The sequence below is a fragment of the Drosophila albomicans genome, chromosome 2L (assembly GCF_009650485.2).
Source record: "Drosophila albomicans strain 15112-1751.03 chromosome 2L, ASM965048v2, whole genome shotgun sequence".
In the NCBI taxonomy this organism is placed as follows: domain Eukaryota; kingdom Metazoa; phylum Arthropoda; class Insecta; order Diptera; family Drosophilidae; genus Drosophila; species Drosophila albomicans.
Window position 1 is genome coordinate 21,726,447 of NC_047628.2, and position 16,332 is coordinate 21,742,778.

Consider the following 16,332-nt stretch of genomic DNA (forward strand, 5'->3'; position numbering starts at 1 on the left):
CGGCTTGCTTGCTTGCTGGTTTCTTAGAGGCTTATGCAATTAAGTTGGTTAGTGAATGTGGCAACATCTTGCATGAGATTGACTGACTACATGGCTGATTGACTAACTGACCGCTTGACTAGGTAAATGATTGAATGACTGACTAACTGAGTGAATGCCTTACTGACTAGTCTCCTGGCTGAACAATTCCCTGACTGAATGACTTTCAGACTGATTGAATAACTGCCTGACTGACTGACTGAATGAATGACTGCCTGATGTCTTGTCTCGTTGCAGCAGCAGCAGCATGAAACCACAAATTATTGCTCACAACTGAAATTGGGTACGTGGGGATCAGGTCAAATCCGAGACCACAAACAACAAAACAACAAAAAAAAACCCAAATGTACTTAAACGGTATACAATAACTATTTATTGTGACTCGAATCGGGTTGCCCCTAAGTTGTCTATTCAACTCGTAGGCGTTGCCAAGTGAAACGTGGCTCAAAAGCAACTCAACTCCAGAGACTTCATCATCATGCTGCTTCATGATCATTATCATTCTCATTATCATTGTCGTCATCATCGGCGTCGTCGTCGTCGTCGCCATTGATGCATTCGAGCGCACAGAAGAAAGCTGCGAAATGGACACCAATGACGACGACAACAACAACGATGACGATGACGACGTTGACGATGACGATGATGCACTTGCGTCGCTCTCTAACCAATGCACACACTTCTTCACACTTCTCTGCCCCCTTCATCTCTCTCAGTGCACATTGGAGCCAGCATTTTTTCATGTATTGCCACTCGGCAACTTGGCCAACATGTCTATTAACGGTAACTAGGTAATTGCTGGAAATTGCCGTTAGAAAATTTGCCTTTATTGTAGTTGCTGTCGGCTGCAATGCCGCTTTTCGCTCGTTCTCTGTCTCTGTCTGTGTGTGTGTCTAAGTGTATGTGTAAGTAAGCCATTCGTTAACACAAAAGCTATCAAAATAACAAAAAAAAAAAAAAAAGAGTAAGGAAAAAAAAAAACAATAAATAAAATGAGAAAAGAAAACGAAATGCAAAAGGTTCCACACCTTTCTTTTCTTCTATTGTTCAGCAGTGCTGAATGAAAAAGTGTTGCTGCCACTTTAGCTACGTGTGGCAAGAGCAGCACAAATGCCTCGCTTGCCACAAATGCCTCCGTGTATTCTGTGCTATTTCATTAAGAGCATTTCAATGGGGGAGCGTCAAAGCGAAAATTTAGCCTCAAGTCAGAGAGCAAAAATTAACTTGTATAAAAATAGAAAAAGACTGTAACTTTGCTACAGTTTTATAGCACAAGTTATCTTGATTTTATATAGGATTATTTAATAATTGAACTTCTAAAAAATATATTAGAATGATGTAACTCTGTTGTAAAGATTGCAAAGATTGAACTTTTATTTGTATGCCGAATCTACGAATAATCTCCACTTTAATTACTGCTCAGCGTTACTTTTGGTAACTTCTGCTTTGTTGCATCTCCCACGTTTTGCCATTCGAACTCATTAAGTATACGAGCAGTAAACTTGCCCCGAAATGCACTGAGATAATTGATGTACAACCACCTGCTGATGCAATTGTTTTACTTTCGAAAGATCGTTTGCAAAAGCTGAAGGCAACTAATTGCAATGCATTCCAGCGAATTACAAGGAAATTTGATAGTGATCGTGGCAAATTGTAAAAGGGGAAGCACTTGCACTGCTTGCAAGCAGTACACCTTGCAATAAAGATCGCTGTTGGCTGCAAGCAGTGCAAGTGCAGTGTATACTGCGCTTCCTATACAAATTATTCGCCTAGAAATTGCTCGGCTAGACAGTTGCAGTGTCTGCCTGCTATATTATGCAGTCATCTCGTCATCATCGTCAGCTGCATTGTCATGCGCGCAGCAAAACAAATGGGGCTCATCAAAGCGCTCAAGGTGCTGACTTCGTCGTCATCGTCAGGGATCGGGCGACAGGATAGGAGAAGCCTCTTTGCTGCATTGGGGCACGCTTACGCGCAGACCACGTCACACCACGCCATGCCACACCACTCCAAGGCCGGTCTAGACACTTTTGACACAAATGCAGCACACACAAATACACGGCTAAGAAAGTCGCCTCTCCAGACAGTCTGTCTGTCTGTCTGTCTGTCCAGACACAAAAACACAAAATGAAGGCAATTGCCAAGCTGCGTAAATTTCCGCGTGGGCCAACAACGTTCACATCACCGTTGAGAGGAGGGGAGGGGAGAGCAGAAGGGACAGCCGTGGGGCAGGGCATCATTACCGGAATCGCTGACGGTGCATGTGTCTCATTGTCTGGAGCGTGGGTCTGTCTGAGCCACTTGAGACAGCCGTGAGAGCACATATTGAGACAGGTGACAACAGTCACTCATTGTTTTTGTTGTTCTTCTTTTTCCACTGCTGCTGCAGGGGAGAAGTGAACGAGAGAGAGACACTGGGAGAAGTGAAGCGAGAGAAAGAGAGAGTAGCACTGCAGACGCACTAAATCAATTAGAGACTGCTTTGCTGCATGCAAAACTTTTGCAACTTGCGGTCGCTATTGGCATAATCTGCCTCTAAGAATTGTAGCTAAACATTCTTTTCCCGCCTTTGGTTCAATGAACCCTTAAGTATCCACATGCAAATGCAGTATATATATGTATGGTGTAGTCGGTGCTATATCTAATAAGCAGTGTCAAAAACTGTGCACTCAGCGTGAAAATGCAGCAAGAACGAGGCAACAGACCGATTAAATTAAAGCTGCATTAACAGGCAGAACAACAACAATGACAATGGCATCAAATATCGCAAATTGTTGAAGAGCTAGAGTAGCTGGAGTAGCTGTGGCAACAAAAAAAAAAAAGGGGAACCCCCGAGACTGCATTTGGCATTCCACATGGCACGATTAAGACACGTCTATGAATACCACACGAATACGAGTGTGAATACTTGTACCATCCACATTCACATTCACACTTGCACTCATCCTCATTTCATTTCGTTTCGTTTGTTTGTTTGTTTATTTGCCTGTTCGTTGTTTGTTATTTGCGGGGTTTCATTAAACTTTCATTTGCCAGCCAGTCAGCCACGTCTTTGAAGTCTCTTTATTTTTATGCCTTTGCCATTTCTGGGTGGTCAGCCAACACTATTTGTTGCTGCTGTTGCAAATATGCAAATTGTATGACAAATTAACAACAATGTATCAAGTAAAAAATTTAGAAAAGTGGCCAAACATTAATTGCAGATATTGCATTCTGAAAAAGAATTAATTAGTTCTTACTCTTACAAATTTTATACATATTTTTTTAAATATCCAACATTTTTGAAGACGTACAAACAAACTTTAATCCTTGACTAACAAGATTTTCCATTTATATATTTAGTCAGGAATTTTATGAGTAAGAAAATATATATATTGATTGTTAGTGATTCAAGTTAATCTGAATAGTCAACGTAGATAACGAAAATTTCGAGAAAAGTGCAAAACATGTGTCTCACTCTTTTTATCTTTTGTGAGTAACTTGTTAAATATTAAATGGAATTGCCAACAAGTTTAACAATCGCTTTAGTTCCAGTTGCAGCTCATACTAAACTAAATTTAATAGATAATTCAGTTATAAACAATTTCATGCAAATAAATAGTCTCATTCTTTTTATCTTTCGTAGTCAGGAAGTTATGTGAGTAACTTGGTAAATATTAGATTGATTTGAAAACAAGGTGAGCAATAGCTTTAGTTCCAGCTGCAAATTGGTAATGTCATTTGTTTGGCTAGTGAGTCAACGCAAACTGCACAAAAAAATACATTTTCTCGAGTGTAAAGGAATACGCAAACACTCTTCACGAAATGAACCTTGAAACAGTTTGCAAAACTCCATTATTTGTGTAATGTAATGCACTCGAGAAAAGATCGAACAATTGACTCCATTTGCAATTAATTAAATCGAATTAAACGAAATTGCATTAATGCATTGATGTGCTAATATGAATCGTGGCATCGATTGAGATATAATCAGCAATGTTATGCAATGTATTGAACCGTTTATGCAACGCTAATTGAGACAACAATGGCAGCAGACAACAATTGAATTGTTGTTGTTGTTGTTGTGAGAGCGCTCTTTAAACAAGCTTCACTGTGGCTCACACAGCTTCTTTTGGGCAGATAAGATAAGCTGGCAAGAGTCAAGCGAGTTCTGCGGAACTAAACCATTTCGCAATTCTATTCAATTGAAACTGGGCTAAAACGAAAACCAAAAGCAAACACAACCTAAATAAAAGAAAACACACATACTACAACCAAATAAAAAGGGCGATATGATAACCTTGAAAGCGTCGAAGAAGAGGGTAAGGGGGCGGGGCTTATCGTTGTCGACCCCAATTTGGGAGCCACCGTGTGTTTTTCTCTTTTCTTTTTTTTGGGTGGGAAATGGAAGTAGCAAACGCAAACGTAAACACATTCGCAGTGGCAAGTTTCAATGTGGCAAACGTGGCTGCAATTATTAATTCGAAGGCAAACACCATTTTGCCGTCGACGTTTTCCCTTGTTTTCCCTCTTTTCGCAGATAAACACACAAAGTGGAGAAAACATTCCCAGTCATGGTGATAAGCTTGTGCTAACTAGCCCCCAAGAATAAAAACAAAAGACAAGGCATTTAGCATGGTGCGACGTAATGTTGCCGAGCAACAGAACACCATTAACAACAACAACAACAACAATAACAGCACCACAAGCCACAACAACAACAACAATCACAGCAACAACAGCAATGCGGGCAGCTGCTCTTCAAAAGCATCGTCAACGGCGAGTTTAAATAGCATCACGAACTCAACGTCGCCACCTTGCAACATTGTCATGTTGCAGGCAGCCCCATTGCCAGCAGCTGCCGCTGTGCAGCAGCAACATTTGGTAGCAACGGCAGTGAGACCAGCACCACAGCAACATCCCCAACAGCAGCAACAACAGCAGCAACAATCGCCATCGGACGGTTCAAATTGTTCGCTGCCAGCGTCGCCGCCGTTGCTGCAACAGACGGCGACGCCGCCGCAGGGTGCACAATTGGTGCCGCCAGTGTGTGCGCTGCATCATCCACAGCAGCAACTGGCTCTGCTGGCGGCCATGCAACATCAGCATCATATGCTGCAAGCACCGCCGCCACCTCATGCAGCACCACATCAACATCAACACCAACACCATCAACAGCAGCAGCAACAACAACAACAGCAGCAGCAGCAACACCATCAACAGCAGCCACACGAGAACGGACATGGCGGCATCTCGCCCAATGGCGGGTCTGGCGGCAGCTCCGCCAGCAGTGTGAGCAGCGTCTCCAGCAGCAATGGAGGAGGCGGAGGCGGGGGAGTTGGAGGTGGGAACAGCACAAATGGCATTGGACCGCCAGTGGCAGCTGCATTGCCGCCTGGACCGGTCTATATACAGTATCCCGGCGAATTCTTTCCATCGGAATACTATATTGCGCCGCATCCGCACGAGGGTATCTGTCCACAGCATCCGCATCACCCGCATCCGCATTCGCATCAGCATCAGCATCCGCACGCGCATCAGCATCATCATCAGCCCATGTGCGCCATCTCGGCGGAATATGGTGAGTTAACTCTGTCCCCCTTCTTCTTAACTGATGGCTGCTAATTACATCTAGCATAATCCCAAGCTTTAGCAACAGCAGCAGCAGCAGTCGGGAAGCCGCTAAATAACTCAGTTCGTCACGAAACTTTTGCTAAGCCTTTGCCTGGCTTTGTGTGAGTTTTGAGTCTGCAAGCTCCAATTCCCATGATTAGGCGACACTCAAGGCTAAGCTGCGTAAAGTCTCACTCAAGTCTTCAAAATAGACACCCCAACCCCAAACCACCCAAACCCCAAACTCCACAACAACTATGTCTCTACATAGATATGTATATCTGCAGCTGTATCTACATCTGCAATTGTATCTGTCATTTAAGCTGCAAAGTCAACAAGTAAGCTCTCTTCATCGGATTCCTCTTCCTCAAAACGTAAATTGAAATGATTTGCAGTTGACTTTACAATTCGAAAACGGAAGGAACAGCAAACAACGTTATCAAACGGCAAACTAAAAACAAAAATAAAAACTGAAACAGCAAATGAAACTATGACAACTTATCCGTCCCGGAACATGTTGGATGATGCTGAATTCTTATCAGCAGCTCTGCAAATCGCGTAGTTCGTATTTAGCAGCAACATTGTTGTAGTGTGCTTGATTTACTTAGTTGAATCTATTAATAGACTAGCACGATGCTGTGTTATCTATGATAAACTTTAGCTGCTTTAACTTAAACGTGGGGTCGAAGCTAGTATAAGAAAATGTCAGTTAACAGCAGTACTTAAACTTTGTAATAGCTGTGAGTAATTCAACTAAATGATTGATGGTTGAACTTGCTCTCTGTTAAATGTTTAGTATTATTTATGATTGACTGGTTTCATTTCGATTGAGTGATGGATGATTGCAACTATTACAACATTTGTAATAACTAATTGATTACCGTTTGGTAGAATTGATTGTGTGACTGACTGATAGACTGTATTATTTAGTATTTCAGTAACCTGTGATTAATTTGACAGTCTGAACGAAAGTTTAGTAACATTAAAGTCTACACTTTCTGGTTTTTCGCTTGATTGACCTGCTGATTGACAGCGATCCTCACGCTCACCATACTATATGGTATTGTTTATGACTGACTGACCTGATTGACTGCCCTTTTTACAGTCTGCTTAGCAAAATGCTTAATAATATAAATCATATAGGCTTTTAAAGTCTATTTGCTTTAAATATCAGTTTCTTTACTTGATTGACCTACTGACTGACAGTCAAATCACAGCTGATACACAAAATATCATATGGTAATATATTATTTATGATTTCATATATCCATTGTTTGAACATTGTGAAGTGGTATGATTGATGTACAAGATGTGGAATGATTACCGTGTAGTTGAATTGAGTGTGTAACTAGCTTATCAACTGATTGACCAACTGACTGCCTCATTCAGTACTTCAATAACTAATTGTTGTTGCCACCTGTTTTTAGCTAAATGCTTAATAATATGAACGATAAAGTCTAGTAAACTCTGTTTGTGTCAGCTAGATTGACCTAGTGATTGACAGCCAAGTTGAAGCTGATATTCACATTTAAAATAACAGATTTCACCGTATTTCTCCCACTCTGCAATAACGCCAAATTACCAATAATGCGCTATTAGCCAAAATTCATGAATAATGATAAGTTCTGCTAAAACTTGTGATTCTCACTGCCAGCAAAGTATTCGTAGAAAACAATTTTCGATTAATTTGGAACACGCGCAAACGCCGGACAACACCCACAAGTCACTCAATATGTTAACTGATCTGGTCAACTCGTCTATGCCATAAATACTATATATGTATACAATCCCAGCAGCACAGCACGATCGATTGTCGATGCAATTTCCCTTGTCACCGCGCCCTCCTCTAGTTATTTCTATTAGCATAACTGTAGAAACGCCCACGTGGCAAGCGCGGTAACGGAGTTGTTTGACTGGAACTGGAACTGAAACTGGAATTGCCAATGGAATTGCAACTGACTGAAACTGGCACTCTCGATCGTACATAGTTGAGGCCAGGCAGAAAGTCGTATCCGCTTCAGCTATCATTTCGGCCAGCGTCAAAACCGGAGCTGCTCTCGAAATACTTGGAAATTGCGAATAGAGATTTGTTCTTTGGCCGCAAGAAAAAGCAAAAAATAAAAAGAGGGTGCTGTGCTGTGGGGAGTGTCTGGCCAAGATAATTGAATTTAATCAAGTTTAGCGCGCAACCCAGAAACCTCAATTACCTCAGCCTCTGACTCAGTCTCTGTCTCAGTCTCAGTCTCACTCTGAGGAAGCTTGCTCAATCTGTTGTCGCAGTCTCGTGGCTTTAACCCTAATTGGGCTGCGTCGGGAGACTTTATTGATTGAGAGAGTAGAAACTGTGTGTCCTCTACCTGTTCATGCCATACATAATAATGATCAGACATCTAAAGAGCAAGAGCAAGAGAGAGAGAGAGAGAGAGCAGTAACAAGAACTTGGCGTTGTGCATAGTTTATTGTTTTTGCAAATGGACGAAATTTAATTCAATTGCCAAAACATAAGTTGCTAATTGTATTTGCATGTGACGGGAATTGGCAGTTTCCTCAACTCTTAACTCACTCTCAATCTCTTCACTCTCTGTGAGTCTGTGTTTGCTTCCCTTGGTTTCCTGCATGCCAAATAGTTTTAGAGCCCATGTGCAAAGTGGAAGCTCATAATTTACAATTACAAGCAAGTGTAAATGGCTTTTACCGTCTTGACCCCCCGCCCTCCTCTGTTGTGGTCTGTTCTCTTTCGGTTTATGCCAAACGGAAGTGACAGAGACGAAATGTGTCTCCAACTCCTTGCTCCTTGCTCCTTTTCCTAGTTAATCGAATCAACTGGCACAAGAAAATGGCTCTAAGTGCGTGCTGGGCTCGGCTTTTCCCTCTAATGGAATTTTCTCCCGGGGCGACAAAGACGACGTCGACGACGGGGCTATATTGATATGGATGCTGAGCATGTTATAATTATAAGAATGCTGAGCATGCTCTTGCCCCCTCCTCCTCTTCCCTACACCACTTCCTCCTTGGCTGCGTGCGAAAAACTGTTGTTGTTTTTGCTAAGGCGCCACTTCAAATGAAGTTGAGGAGGCTTGGAGTGTTGATTGTGCTTCACTCGGCATAACTTACACTCGCACTCTGTCTGTGCTTCTAATCAACATAATTCTTATTATTTTATATGCCCCACACACACACACACACCAATGGTTAGTCTTAAAGACGGCGCAGATAAAAAGCTGCAAACGCTTTAGAAGCTTTGCAAAATTTCCGAAACGTACTTCAGCATTTATTTTATTCACCCGTAATTGTAGTATAAAGTTTTCGTATAAAAGATACGCATTTAATTGTACAAAGAATGGCTCCTTTTGCTGCAGATTTTATAATAAGCTGCTTCTTCTACCCTTCGCTTTGACCCCATTTCCACCTCTGAATTGTTTGTGTTTGCTTAAACTTCTCAATTCTCTCTCTCTCTCTCTCAATAATAAAAGCAGTTCATCAACTGATTTGATAGCTGAACATCGAGCATTGAGCATCAAGTATTGAGTATCTGTGGAGAGTAAGTGTGCCATTCAACAGTGCACAGACAAGTTGTAGAAAGCGCTGTGCGTTCAATGAACTCGTCTCAGGTCCACTTCGATTGCGAGGGGAGACATCAAAGTACGCGTAATCGACAGCGTAACATCGAGTGAGATAAGTAGAGAGAGAGAGAGAGGGAGAATGGGAGCAAGAACTTGAACCACAGTCAATCAAAATACTTACGTTCCTCTTTCCACTTTCGCATCGCATCGCGAGCTGCCTTCTTCGATTGAGTGGCTGCTCGATGAACTCTAAGCGCTGACAACGGTTCGACATGGCCAAAGCCTCGGTATAAATTTCAATATCTTACAAGCATGTGCTTGCTGCCAGCGGCTTTATCTTTTTATCTGTTTTAATCTCGTTACATACCCTGCGCACAGCCAAAATGTATTTAAGCACTCCACACAAAAATAAAGCGGGTCATATGCATTTTGATAAGGGTTTGTAACATGCTAAAATGAGATTAATAAATTCTTATGTCTGTCCGCTGTTAAAAAGTTTAATATGTCAAATATTATTTAAGTTTATGTTATAAAATTTAGTGTGTAGTTTAATAAGTTTTAGATATCTTATAATATATGCCACATTTAGTAGTATGTATTATAATAAAAAAGTTGTAAGCTTCGTATAATCAAATGCTGAATCTTCAAAAATAATTTAATTTGAAGATATAAAATTCTGAAGTAGCAATTTGGTATGTGAGAATTTTGGTATATTTTGAATGTAGTACTATACCAATGTACCAAAATGTAGCCTTCGGTATATTTAGGTATTTTTGTGGTATAAATGTATTCTTAAAATATACCAAAATAATGTACCACAAAAATAGCCTTAGGCATTTTAACTTGAAGACATAAAATTCTAAAGTGACAATTTGGTATGTTTATTCCTCTATGGTATATTTTGAATGTATTGTAGTACTATACCAATATACCAAATATAGCCTTTGGTATATTTGTGGTAGGTATTTTTGTGGTATACATTTATTCTTAAAATATACCAGAATAGTGTAGCACAAAAATACCTAAGGCAATATTTGGTATATTCAAAATGAGTAACGGGTATCTTACATTCGAGCACATTCAACTGTAGCTAACTTATTTGTTTTTACATATTCTTAGAACATTCTTCAAAAATTTCTCTCCAAGTTAGGGTATCTCATGGTTGAGCACACTCTTTGGCAGTTGCCGCAACGTGTTGGTCATAATTTTTAATTAACTCTTGTTCAGCCCGCACATTGCCAAACATTGACGTCGCGTATTGAGACTTGTAAAGCATAGAGCAGAGAGCATATAGCGAACGGAGCTGGGCGGCTCTCGAGTAATTTATATGCCATTGTCTATGGCCATTTAATGAGCATAATTATGAGCAGTGCCCTCTGCACTGTGACCTTTGCACCCGCAGTGCAGCTATTAAGAGACTCGCAAATAACCAATAAATACAGTAAGTACTCGTATTTCACGTTGCTGCCGAAAATGTGCTTTTAAGTGTGTGTGTGTGTGTTGTGTGGGGGGAAACTCGAGAATAAATGGGCACCTGATATACAGTTAAATTGTGTCACAGTAACAGTAACAGTAACAGTAAAATGGAGGGAGGCAAGAGAGTATTGTACAAAGAAGAACAGTGCTGCCATTATTCCAGCACACACACTGACAAAATAGGTTTTCATCTCAATTTCCAATTTTGTCAACTACTCAGCTAGGCAAATACTTTCAGGCTCCAGTTCAATGCTCCACTGACAATTGGATTTGTCTGCACGTTGCACTAAGAAGCGCAAAAGCCAATAAGGGGGCGTAGAGGAGGAGGGAGTCTGCTGCTGCTGATGTCATCACTATCGTTTTCACATGCTTTTAAGATTGGCTATTGAGCAAAACGTGAGCTCAGTTCAACTCTCAACTGTGAGTTTTATGCACATCACTGTTGCGTCTCTTTTACCTGACAAGTCTCCCACAATTTATAGTACGACTGTTTGCACAAAGCAAAAGCATAAACTTGTCCAGTTTTACGATCCGATTTGGCGCTTAGATTTATAGACTTTGTCGGTTTACCCAATTTCATTGTGCCAAATGCTAATAGGTCGTTCTACCTTCCTTTTATTTTTGGTGTTTTTGTTTTTTTTTTTTTTGCCTATTGTGTCACAATGCATTTGCATAGTTGCCGCTAATTTGACCTCGTTGTGTTGCAACGCGTGTTGCAACATTCGAAAAGTGTATTTCGCCTAACCCTGAACTTTGTTTTCTGCCAGTCCAATTGTTTGCTTAATATTGCTTAATGGTCTTTGGCTTTGTTCCGTTCCCTCTGTATTAATTGTTGACTCATCTGCGATGAATATATACTCTCGTGTGTGTTTGTGTGTGTGTGCTTTGATTCTGCCTCATTTGCATATGTTTCGCTTGGTGCAAAACAACAAGTCTATTAAACTCGAATTTATTATTATTTGCAAAGCGTGAAAATGTCATCGGCAGCCTCCGAAGCCCAGCACAGTTGCGGTTAAAAGTATATGCATATAGTATTTTGCCAATTAGCAAAATGCAGATTCTTTTTTATACCACTAGATGAGAGGGCAAACATATTTTTGCTCCGTGTAGAATTCACCATCAACAAAAACGTGGTAAAGTTGTTAAACTGTAAACAATGGGGAAACACTCTAGCCTTGAACTAGTGTGTGCATACACACACTCACACACACCCACACAACCACACACACACACACTTTACACTCACGTGCAGTGTGTTCAAACTGCACAACTTTATTAGGTTTTCGGTAATAAACACAAAAGTTAGACAGCAAACTTTTTGTTGTTGTTGTTACTTGTGGGCGAGCAGCTGGCGCCATCTAGTGGCGAGCAGTGTGAGAAGTTTGAGTAAGTGTGAATGTGTGAATATATGCATAAAGTACACAGTCACTCACTCATGACTTATTTAAAGGGTATACCCGAGTCGATTGCTGGCTTTGGTTTTGTGTGAAGCTATCAAGAAATACGCTCGGGGCGTATGCGTAATATTCATGATTCTTATACTATACAAGCACGGCCAGACACACAGGTTATTAATGCAAACACTCTTGAGCACACACACACAAACACGCACAAAAGTATTGGTCTGTGTGTGTATGTGTGTGTGTGTTTGTGTCTGATGACCTTGCAAATAGCCGTAAGACATCGAATATCGCCAGGTTTGTCGTCTGTCTGCCAACTTGACTTCCCTGCTCTGATCTTAAGTGTGAGAAACGTCTTTTAATTGCTTTTTAATGGGGTTCCGTCTCTCTGCGTATGTGTGTGTGTGAGAGGGGCGTGGCAACCTATGCGTCTAGTGTGGCTTGTGGTAAGGAGAGGCCAAAAAAAAAAAAAGAAGAAAAAAAAAATGTGTCTACAAACTTGGAAATTGAACAATATCAGTTGACAGCATTAAAACATAGCAAACATAAATTTCTCCAAGTGCGTGCGTGTGTGTGTGTGTGTTTATTATTTGAACATATTTTATATAGCTTTTGAATTTACTATATACACACACACTTATACATAGAAATATATGTCTGTTACTTACATATATTTATATCGTCGCATTTTTCTTAACTCTGATGAAAAAAGAGGCAGCCGCAACGTCGACGACGACGACGACGGCATCGCAGCTTTCATTTGATTTGTGTTGCGCTTGTCGTTGTTGGTATTGTTACTAGGACTGCTGCCCTCTGACCCTCCCCTTCCCCGTCCGCCTGCCTAGCTGAATGCTCTTGGCTAGGGCCACTTATGACCCAAGCGCTCGACGCTCGAGTTCAACAACCCACAAAAAAAAAACGAACGAACAAAAAATATATATAGTATAGTCGAGAGGAGGAGCGGAGGAGCAATGCAAAAAATTGGCATCAAACAACAAAACTTACTTTAGATACATATGCGGAACGAAGAGGGATGCGGCAGCAGTAGCAGCAGCAGCAGCAGCAAAGGGGGGAGACAATGGCCGGAGGGTGTGGCAAGCACACATGCAATGCGCATTAAAATTGTAACTGTTACAGTTTTGCCTCTTGCCATCTCACTCCAACGTTCGCAATCCTCTGCTGTTGCCATCTCTATCGTGCGCTCATCTGCAGCTTCTACTTCAGGCTGGCAAGTTAAGTGCCATTCATGTGATTCTCTCTTCTACATTTTTTTTTTTTTTTTCGTCGATGCCGTTGGTGCTACTGGTTGGTGTGTGCTCCTTTTTGATCCTAAACTTGTTATACCCTGGCTGCATTTAACGGGTATAACAAGTGAGTGCAACGGGCAAAAAGAAAGGGAAATAAACTTATTAATAAATAGATTTCTAATCAAAATCAAAGTTATGCATATATTACAATGAAATAACACACTACAGCAAACAATTCCCTACGCAGTGTTTGAGTGTCGAGCACACTCGCTTTTTAGCGTCGCACTTGCTTGTTTATTTTTCATTCTCGCTGCTTACTTTTGTCTCTTTTAGCTTTTGTTTCGTCTTTTTTCTCGCTGGTTTTTTTTTTTTGGGCAGATTCATTTATTAACAAAAATACATAAGGAAATATTGTCTGTATATATATTTGGGTATTGTATATATCGGCATCCATAGCTAGCTGGTGCCATCATCTGCCATACATATATAGCGTATATACTTGAATTTGGCTAGTGTTATTGTTGGAGCTGCCATTCCCTTACCCGTTATGGCTCTCAATTCCATTCGCAGTCATTCAATTGTCAGCCAAAAAAAATATATATGTATATTCGGAAATTCAAATGCAAACAATTTGCTTTTCATTTGATTAATCTAATAAATTTTATTTTGATTTGTAATTTTAGTGTGAATTTGATTAAACTCATAAATTAAATTAATGGTGCTTAACTGCAGTTCCTGTTGCTGCTTATTAATATTTGTTTTTTTTTTTCTTAATAATAAACTAAGCGCACTCTTTGGGGAGTTGATTGTACGCGTGCTAAAAGTTATTGTTCCAGTGCCATTCATCAATCAAAGCCTTGATATCACCCCTTGAAATTTGATATCTGCATACATAAATATATTAAGACATTTGGCTTTTATGTATGCGATTTATCTTGTCGCTAAGCTAACTCCACTTTAGTTTGTGTTGTGCCCACTCTTGAGTTGAGTTCACAGCACGTGCATCGCATAAAACTAAAAGACTAATTCTAGCTCGTAATTCTGTTTGCTTTACTCTGATTGTAAAAAATCTGTTCAAGTGTTGATTTGCGTAAGTAATAGCAGCAGAATGCCTGTGTTCTTGAGTTGAGTTGTGTTGAGTGTGCTCGACCGGCGGATATGCTGTATACATTAAAATTGACATACATGATTAAATGTGTCTAGACATTGGGGTGTGACAGTTGAATTAAAAGAATAACGACTGCAAAATACTCTGGGACAATGCATGTTGAATTGTGATGTCAAAATTAAGTAGTAAATAATTTCATTTATTTTATTCTGTTAATATGAAGACAATGTAATATATGAAATCAATAAATATCAGAATATAATAGTAGATAAATTATTAGTATTTTTTAATATATTAGCTTAGTGATAATATATAAAATCTATATTATTTCTAAAGGCCTTCAACTCTATGTTAATGAATTTGAAGCTATAATATATTCATTTTAGTTTTATTAAATGACTTAGACAATGCTGGCGTGTTATTAAATTTCAATTTCATTTTAATTTTCCATTTTCATTTGAAATTTAGTTTTATTATTATGTTTGCTTAGGCTATAATATTTTCATTTGAGATTTAGCTTTTTTTATTATATTAGCTTAGTGATAAAATGATATATTAAATGTATATGATTTCTAAAGACCTTAAACTCTATGTTAATGAATTTGAAGCTACAATATATTCATTTGAGATTTAGTTGAATGACTTAGACAATGCTGGCGTGTTATTAAATTTCAATTTCATTTGAATTTTCCATTTTATATTTTTGCCAGTGGAATAGACTACTTCGTCTTACAAGTTACAGGGTATGCTAGGAAAGCGAAAACAGCGACCACAATATATGTAATCAAAGACAACCTTCGGCAGACTATTCAAATCGTGGAAACATCGTTACATCGTGTTTTATTTCGCATGCATTAACAACGAGTACCCCGTTTGTCATGTGTGTGTGTGTGTGTGGCTCGTAAAAATGATTGCGATGTGGGTCGCCTGACAAAACTGAGTGAAGACACTCACTTCGGCACAACAATCAGCCAAAGGCAAGACACACACACACACACTCAGGCACACTCGGCGCAGTTGAGTTTATAGGCATTGTTTGCCACGCCCCTTAGACCCGCAGCAGTCGTAAAATAAAAAGCCACATAATGTACTCCGGGTCGGGTCATACCAATAATAATATTACTAGTAATAATAATAATAATAATAATAATAATAATAATAATAATAATAATACTAGTAATACGCATAGTGTTAATAATAGCAAATAAATCCATATGCTGTTCAAAAGAACCCAAAAGCAAAATGTTATTCACTAAATGTGTCGCCTGTGGTTTTTGATGCTTCGCTTCTTGAATTTATAAACTCATTTCGAACAAGATCTAACAGTGTTCTTCTGTGTGTGTTTTTCCTGAGAATTGCGATGTTTCATTTGGCACACATGCAAAGCATAAGTATACACGCGAATTGTTTATAAAGCTAACTAAACAAATTAGCAAATTTTGGTGAAATTTCGAAATCAAATAGCACATCCACACGCTCTTCCCCAGAAGCATGAAGTGAGAGAAACTGTGCAGCTGCATGATACCCCATGTGGCAGGCGTAGAACTATATTAATTATGCCGAAAACAGGGTATTAGCCAGTCAATCACACTTCAGTGGAGCGTGCTTCAATTGATTTTGACATGAGCGTGAAATCAGCAAACAAATTTCGGTGAAAAATTACAGATTCTGCATGAAAGATTAATTTGTATTCAAATTGATTTAATTATTAAAACGCATTTGGAAACACACAGTTTGTTTTTATTGCTAGTAATAAGCCTTAAAGTGTATGTGTGTTTAAATACATTTTGATAATTTGATTTTTCTCTCTCTTTTCCTTGCAGGTAAGACACAAGCAAAGATGTTTAACATTGCGCATACGCCCTGTGGCTGCCAGCGTAAGTGCAAATGACAATTTTCAATTAACG

The 16,332-nt window shown here is 39.6% G+C and overlaps 1 protein-coding gene across 3 annotated transcripts in view; it reads left to right on the forward strand.

Annotated features, from left to right (window-relative positions):
* Positions 1-16,332, forward strand: part of LOC117564467 (fibronectin type-III domain-containing protein 3A) — a 48,205-nt gene that overhangs the window by 11,206 nt on the left and 20,667 nt on the right. Inside the window, exons 2-3 of one of the 3 annotated variants that reach the window (XM_034243257.2) lie at positions 4,559-5,599; positions 16,249-16,302. In XM_034243257.2, coding sequence (XP_034099148.1) covers positions 4,654-5,599; positions 16,249-16,302 — 1,000 coding nt within the window. In that variant the 5' untranslated portion in view covers positions 4,559-4,653. Of the gene's footprint in view, positions 1-4,547; positions 5,600-16,248; positions 16,303-16,332 lie in introns of those variants that run through there. The other 2 variants (XM_052002694.1, XM_034243260.2) reach the window with 2 other exon arrangements.